Below are 8,458 nucleotides of genomic sequence, written 5' to 3'. Positions count from 1 at the left end.
ACTGATGACAATTGACACAAATCAATATCGATTTGAACTATTGAAAGAAACATTTTAAACTATTTTTAAAATTCATTGCAAATAAACAGAAATAGTTTCTTAATAAAACTCTTGCATACATTTTTACTAATTTCATTAATGTCAAAGACGTGTGGTTCAAGAAAGCACCTTTATCACTGACCATTTTGCCATCCCTGAGCGCGCGAAATTCTAGCTTTGCTATTTGAGTTGTTTAAACTGTTCCCATTTGAAAACTATTATAGCCTCGACTTTTTCGTATTAGAATTTTCGTTTCAAAATGTTACAAAGTAAGGATCTTGATGAGCTCATTGTGTGAACAAATTCAAAGCGATGGAGCAGCTTATAAAATACGCGAATGGTTAAAATTGCATTTCGTATTGTTACGTTTAAGAACATTTTAACCGTTGAAATAAAATAAAAGCAGAAAGTATTTGCAAAAATACAAAGTCCCTTTTGATATTTGCATGAAGAAATTTACCGAGCTTTGCACGTTCGACCCGTAATAAAATATTTTTGCGATCTCTGCGTGACCTGGGAAAATGAATTCTTTACGTCCGCGTTTGCGTCTGGCTTGAAACTGGCGCACATTTTTCTCTTCGGCATTATACACGTGTAACTTTGCGCGTTTCCCTGCGTATATAAAGAATACGTGGAGTACGCAACGAATCGAGTAAAAGCGAGCACGCCTGGCGAAAAAAAATGCGGTCCCCACGGCTTCTAATGGTCCTCGGTAGGATCCACCCGGTAGTAAAGTACGCGAATGCGTTTTGAGAAATATCGATCGGCGCACAGCCGAGTCACGAGATCATCGATCTGACAAAAGCAAACATGAATCACGGCGGTTTGCAGCCGCGTAAGGCGTTCCGTTCTTCGTTTACCCTGGAACGCTATATCACGCGGTTCCTCGCCGCGTTTTATTACCCGCCGTTATTGTTAGTTGTATGTTTCTCGCCGGGGGCGTAATACCCAAGTGGAATCGAGCGAGGCTCTTAGAGCGGATGATGTAAGAAGGTCGTTAATTATTTTCGGCCCACAGGTATCAGGGGGCGCAGAAGAAGTGCATGGCCGGGCGCTCGCGATTTATCCGCGGCGCAACGAATACGTGATCTATCATGGTGGGTAAGCCCGGATTTTTTAGTTCCCTTAAGCCTTATCCGCGTCGTATCTCCGCGGCGTCCGGTCGCAGGCGTCCCTTCCCACTCTATCACGTGGCACTACCTGCCTTTTTTTTTACAGTAATACGCTTTAGAGGCAACGTCGTAATAAATAAGGCTAATCAGACTCTACTCTTGATCTATAATCGTTACATCACGTTACAGAAAAGGAAAGAGGATCTACTGCGTTTGTTATTCTCGTTAGACATTGGCCACTTTACTCTGGAAAAGCACTGGCGTATTGTAATAGAATAGCGAGACGCAAATGCTGCCAGCCGAGACAAAAATCCATAAATTGCCAGAGCTCTATTTATTTAAAAATAATTCCTGTGTAATTTTCTTTAACTGTTTACCCGGCGGATTCAACAAGTGTTCTTATATTGTAGAAAGCGTTGCTGAATTATTTTTCAAATGCTTCGAACATTTCTTTAAGCGAGAAAAGCGTAAGAGGAAAAGCAGTTGATGTTCGAGAGCTCTATTTAAAAAAAAAAGATCCACGTGATTTGATAATTATATGTTCTAGTAATAAATTTTAAAAAAGACAATTTCTTCAAATTTAATTAAAATTCAACAAGGAAATTGTAGAACAAACAAAAGAAACTAAGATCAATACAGTGTTAGACTGGACCTCAGTATCGCACATGTAGCTGTTATCCCTTACATAACTTATAGCAGCCGTAAAGATTATCTGCTTTTGCTAAACCGCACAAACATACGCTAAATCTATATTAATTTCTCATTCAAATCTAAATTAATTTCTCATTGATTATTGAGGAACTTACAAAACAGTAAACGCCATTTCTATTCATTTTAATCCGCTCTACTTGCCCTTAAATGGTTCGGTAATTACCAAACATCCTGTACATACGTATACACACACACGAACGCGCACGCTTGTTATACATTGTGATACATTAATTTATAGTGTTACAAAACAAATTTTAATATCCTCTGTTTTGCAGGCGATAAAGTCGAAGGAAACAAATATGAGAAAACCTTGAAAGCCATAGAATGCGAGTTGCCAACAATTAGATATATTATACGACAAAAATTCTGACAATTGTATTATAAAACAGTATTATTATTATAAAAGTATTCTACACAAAATATTCTTGGATATTTTCTTCAAATGTTCAGAAATTAAATTTTTTAGAAACGCGTAAATGTAAAATTATTTGACAAAAGTGAGAACTCTATCCCTTACTTCGAAATATTAAAAGTGGATTCTTTAAAGATGTCAATAACACTCGCTCGCAACAACAAAATGGAAAAGAATGGCCTGAGATAGTAAGAAATTTACTGGTGACATAATGTGTCCAGCTGCATTTATGCAAACAAATGCAACGACTATAAAATGGAACGGGACAACTAGTATTTATAGTAACTAGAAATGACAAAACGCGCACTTCGCGCGCGTAGTTTGTGGTTCAGCGTTGTATATTTTTAAGAATGTGTATACATGCACAAAAGTAATTGCATGCGCAACGTCAATTAAAAATAAAAAGTAATTTATCACTCACTGATACGACTCGCAACAGCACAGTTGTACATCGTTAACTTAGGTATATATGTTAAACTGTAAAAATACAAATATATGTATGATTATTATAGATTAATTATATAAAATCGAAATTATTGTATTAAATATACTTTATATATTATATTTAAAAAAATAGGTATTTATTAAAATAGTTATATAGAATACTGAAAGTCTTCCTTTTAAATATAAACTCACAAAATTTAATACATATGGTTTTGTCTCTAACACTTATTCGAATCCTCGTTCGAATCATTTGAATAAATAAAATAAAAGCACAGAACAGATACTTCATTTTGCACAAGTAGCAAATAACATGAAAATGTAAGACACTTACCTCACCATTTCTCCGCCGTTGCCCGATGCCTCCTGAGCCTCCTCTTCCTCTCAGATTTCCTTGTTGCACTCACACAACACTCGCGAAAATCATCGATCGCGCGAAATTTCGGACACTCCCGTACGCGACGTGAAATACCGCGAAACGCACGAAATATTATTGACAAATGTCGCGTGACTCTCTATCATACAAATTGCTCAAACTGACAATTTGTATTTTTGATTCGGAAGAATAGGATAATGGATAAAACACTTTTGAATTGGCGATATAAAACGCAACGCGAGCATCGGAAGCATAATCTGCGGTAAAGAAGTAGTTATTAGTCCGCAACGGAACGATATTTTACAATCTTTGAGTCACGAAGAACGACAGAGCGAATTACAGCGCGAACGCCGAAGTCACAGAAATTTCTCTCTTTTCTCAAAAATGAAACAGATTACACGAAATCGAAAGATAATGAAAGCGCGGTGCGTAAACGAGATGTAACCGCGACAAAGTACCACGGTTTACGTTCATATTTTAGATGAGTTAGTCTCGTGAAATATCTATGTTACGTTGATAAAGAGTCGTCGCCTCAACATGCAATTCGTTTCTCATTAAAAGTTGTAGAAACTTAATAATTAATGGAAGAACGTTACTTGTTATTGATAAAGGTGTTCAAATCAATAGCGTTTTATCTCTTAATTCGTCGCGATCGAGTCTTGGAAACTGATAACGCAAAAGTAATAACACGCACGGAGCGACTCTCGCCACTGCTTGCCGGCTCGACGTTCGGCGAGCGAATGATTGCGCGGCGACCTTCAGGCACACGATGGCACGCAAAAACATCGTGTACGTCACCGCGCCGAGAGAAAAACAACTACGAACGTTGAGAATTCGGTGTCTTTTTTTGTTCCGTGACTGTTACTACGTTTTGTGTATTATTCTGCGGACTTATTGATATCGATTGAATTAACGATTAATTCTGTTCAATCGAGAAAATGTTTCGAAACAAAAATCGTTGTTACTTAAAATCTAATTACTAAGGTTATAGATATTATCTCAATAGTTGGTGTATACAAATGTATATTTGTAAATTGCAAAGCTTCATTTACTACGAATCGGGAAAACTAATCGGCATCATGAAAAGAGGCCTCAACTGTTCGATATTAACGACATTCGCGCTGGTAACATCTTTTTGTTAGAAAGGAAAATTATACATATAAATCCCGTTTCAAAAAAGCGTATCAGACGAGTTATTCGGAATAAAGTTCCTTGAGACGCAGAAGGTTTAATATTTACATGTTGATTAAAGATCAACTAGAGATATTATACCCAACCGATCGTGAGAAATGGAACAATCACTCTCGTGAAACCTGAAGCTATTGAAGTAAGTCAAAGCGCGACTGTTGCGAAACACTCTGCAATATTACATATATAAGGAGAATTATCGAATATATATAAATATATCTCTCAGTTATTAAAACGTTTTTCTTACAGTAATAAAAGAAAATCAAGTTATTAATAAATAAGAATGGATATAAAAAATCAGAGAAATAAAATTGACATATTTATTAGAAATGTACATATTTTTAAGGAGAGATAATTAATTTATCAGTGCATCTCTTCAACAAATGAATTAGTTTAATTAGTAAAATATCTCCTATATTTCATGTTTGTTATTTATATTTGTCAAATGCATACAAAACTCTAGTAGAATATTGCTTTCCTTTATATCGCGGCTTATATATTTAATTTTGGAATTAGACAGAAAAACCGAACTCAGACCTCAAATTCTATTTAAAAAATAATTGGGAAGGAAAAAATTAATATTTCGCCTACCGTATTCTATAGAATTTTTCCTGTAATTTGCAGAACTTACTGTATTTTCTTTACTATGTCCTATATATTTCAATTCTAAAAGTGTTGTTTTGTAGACAGTTTTATAAATGTCTAAGACTTTTGTATATAAAACTGCCTGTTCAATAAATTAATTGTTATATCAATTTCAAAATTAAATATATTAATCTATATTAATCCATTCTTAGATATTATATTAAATGTTTTATTTATTCTACTTATTTATTTTACTTAAATATTTTTTATATATTCTCTCTCTCTCTCTCCCTCTCCCTCTCCCTCTCCCTCTCTCTCTCTCTCTCTCTCTCTCTCTCCCTCTCTCTCTCTCTCTCTCTCTGATATCATTTTCATGGGTATTTCTTAATAAAATAGAAAATAACTTTTTCACCTCACCACGGTTGCTTTGCTATCACCCTAAGCCTTCCAATGGCCTTCTCCTTTCACATAATACTCGTATAACACAATACTCGCGAAAGCACGGTTAATTACAATCGCGCGTATTGCTCACCACAACAGAATAACCTCATGTTACTTCGCACGACACTTCCGACATTAATCGTACGCGACACAAACTTTGCTATTGTCTATGGAGTCCTATTGAAATGCGATTGTGAAAGTCACACGAAAAAAAGAACTGTGCGAAACTAGGCGATGCTTATGAATCTGATAGATCAGCACAACAAATGAAGTCTCAAATAGCAGAAAATTTGAAGATATAATGTTGGCACCTCATTCTCACAAAATCGAAAGTTTTATCAACAGTTCCGTTTGCACCCCCATAGTTCCTGGTAGGGGTTTTATTACAAATTCCATTGATTTGGATAGAAAAATGTGACATTTAAAAATATGAAGTTAAATTTTATCAGGAAAATTAAATTTCAGGAACTATAGAACTCTCTTAAAACTGTAAAATTCTGTAGCTGAAGTGACTTTTTTCGCAACTTGAGATACCACGGAAAGTTAGCAACTCATATTTGCATCTTTTCCATGAAAATAAATTATCTCTGAAACCTGTCAGAAACTGTAGGACTATTGCGAATGTGCAATCTAAATCACGACGCTAAACGCCTAATCTACAATTGCCTTATCGCTTCGATTCCTGAGTGGCACGAATAAATCGCGCGAAATAGATCAGTAGCCAATGTATTTACAATCGTTAATTACGTATGTTAAAATCACACTGATTAACAGTTCATTGTTTGTAGAAAATAATCGCGTTTAGTATCTCCCGGTAGTCCACGAAATCAAGTTTCGATGAATAAAATGACGAAACACAGCACGTGCCATTACCCTGTTGACACAAGTCTCGCTTGCGCGAGTGACAACCGCGCGACAACCTTGCGTATCGGCAGCGCGCGCTAACTAAAACAAACACCCAGGACTAGCCAGTCCTGTTATCATAAAATAACATCCTACGAAATAAACTATTATAATGTAAGATGTACATTTTATTTCTTATGTTTCAACTTGATTTTAATAAATATTCTATTGTTACATTTTTCGCTTCGTAAAATTCTACTGAGAGAGAGCATTTGAAATAGAAATACTGTTACTTAAATTTTATTATACAAGAGAATAATGATAAAATTTGTTTTAATCTGTTTTTTAATTTGTTTTAATATGCATAAATAAATATCATCATACTAACAATTTAAAGTTATATAAATTTCAATATTTAATACAAATTATTTAACTCCTACATTTAATAATAATTGAAACGATCAATTAATTTTATTTCATTTAAAAAATTATATATTATTAAGTATAAATTCACTTTTGTTTTAATTGAAAAGCTATTTATGTAAATTCATTTGTTATAATTACTTTCAGTACTTTATTTGAGAGAACAGTAAAATTGATTTTAATAAATTAAAAATTATGAGTTTACTAAAGTGAAAAAAATTACATTAAATCGTTATAAAAATATTGCAACTTAATTTCATTTTCTTTTTTAATTTATTATAATTACGCTGTTTTGTTGTTCTAACGACACAAAGAGTTAAAAAAAGAATAATAATTAAATAATTTTTATAAATGCTCTTTGACAAAAATGAAAATGGTATTTATATTTTAAATCATTATTAAATCGAAATGACAAATCCATATAAACAAAAATTAATTTCAAAATACACGCATGATGCGTAATCTTTTCCTATCAAATATTGAACGTGAAATATCACTCGCATTATTAAAAGAGTCAGAATAATCCGATGAAAATACGATGCTACGTATTTAACGATTTCTTACTTAATTTCTTGAAAAACTATAGATCGGAATTATGATGCATACACCTGGAAATATATTTCAAAATAGAAGAAATAGATCGAAGGGATCGCAGAATTTTCGCAAGCTGAATAAACACTGATAATACGCCATCAATTTTCTCCGTTTAGTATTGCCACATGTTGTCTCTTTATATCATTTAACGTCACCGGTTTCTTATATTTTAGATATTATCAAATCAAGTTTGCACAGTTTACATAAAAATTTCTGAACATTTCAAATGTATAAAAGATCCGGTTGATTTTTGATAATTACATATTCGTTCTAGTACAAATAAAAAGTGGAATTATGTACTTCATGTGTCAAAAGTTGTATAAATTTTGCCTTCCGTCGTTCACAATAAACATTGGCTTTTCACGTAGTAAAAAAGATGCGGTCTTACGCATGCAACAGTGCAGCGCACTTGTTCATACAAATTTTAACCAAAATATTATTTCATAAGTAGAATAATCAGCTCATCAGTTTATACAATCTGTTCATACAAAGTACGCAACAAAGAACGTGCAAATATTAACGTTGCATAAATTGTGCAGTCAACTGTCATAATGTCGTTAAAAATATATATATATACGTAGTATCCGAAATATCTGTATATCAGTGCGGTCTTGGAGTGCTGCAACGAACGATCATACGAAATTTCACCTTTTAAAACACTCCAAGAGGAGCAAAATGAGGGCTCTAGTGTTCGCCGCGTGTATATTGGCTGCTGCCGTGAGTATTGACAATTAGTAACTAATAATCGTCTTTTCAAACCATATAAGTATAATATAGATCGAATTAATTCTTAGATATCTTTCCAAATTTCGTTTAAGAGGATCCCGTAGCATGTCTGTTTTACCGACATTTGTAGTTATAACCTATCGTCGCATTAAATTCATGGAATCAAAAATGCTTGCGTACAATTACAGTATATGCATTAATGATCCCAGGAAACTCCGATTTTATACCAAAAATGAGTAAAAATTACAAAATTCATATAATCGATCACACATAACCTTGTAAACGCGAACTGTCACTCCGTCATACTTGTGCTTCGTATAAAAGTTCTACAACTTGTACTCACATGAAACTGAGTTTCCTAGGATTCGATGACATGTAGAATTACTGTGAAACCCTCTAAATTGGGATTAGACGTTTAAAATAAGAGTATAGTTAGTATGAAATTTTCGCGTTTATGTATGGGTGTGATGTATCGTAGTAGTGTGTCCGTGTGCTCATGTATATGCTGCGTTTCGTGTTTAGATGGCGCACACCATCAAAGGCCTCGGCCTTGGGGGATCCTCTTAA

The 8,458-nt window shown here is 33.9% G+C and overlaps 2 protein-coding genes across 2 annotated transcripts in view; one reads left to right on the top strand and one right to left on the bottom strand.

Annotated features, from left to right (window-relative positions):
* Window positions 1-8,458, bottom strand: part of LOC105562480 — a 201,195-nt gene that overhangs the window by 135,737 nt on the left and 57,000 nt on the right. The window lies entirely within an intron of this gene.
* The window catches only part of LOC105562482, a 5,184-nt gene continuing 4,494 nt past the window's right edge, over window positions 7,769-8,458 (top strand). Inside the window, exon 1 of the mRNA XM_012013355.1 lies at window positions 7,769-7,882. Within this exon, the coding sequence (XP_011868745.1) occupies window positions 7,841-7,882 (42 nt within the window). The 5' untranslated portion in view covers window positions 7,769-7,840. The remainder of the gene's footprint in view (window positions 7,883-8,458) is intronic.

This window comes from Vollenhovia emeryi, unplaced genomic scaffold, assembly GCF_000949405.1.
Source record: "Vollenhovia emeryi isolate VEMERY1.0 unplaced genomic scaffold, V.emery_V1.0 DF939187.1, whole genome shotgun sequence".
NCBI classification, from domain to species: domain Eukaryota; kingdom Metazoa; phylum Arthropoda; class Insecta; order Hymenoptera; family Formicidae; genus Vollenhovia; species Vollenhovia emeryi.
The sequence above is the reverse complement of the archived record's forward strand: the minus strand, read 5'-3'. Positions and strand labels throughout refer to the sequence as shown.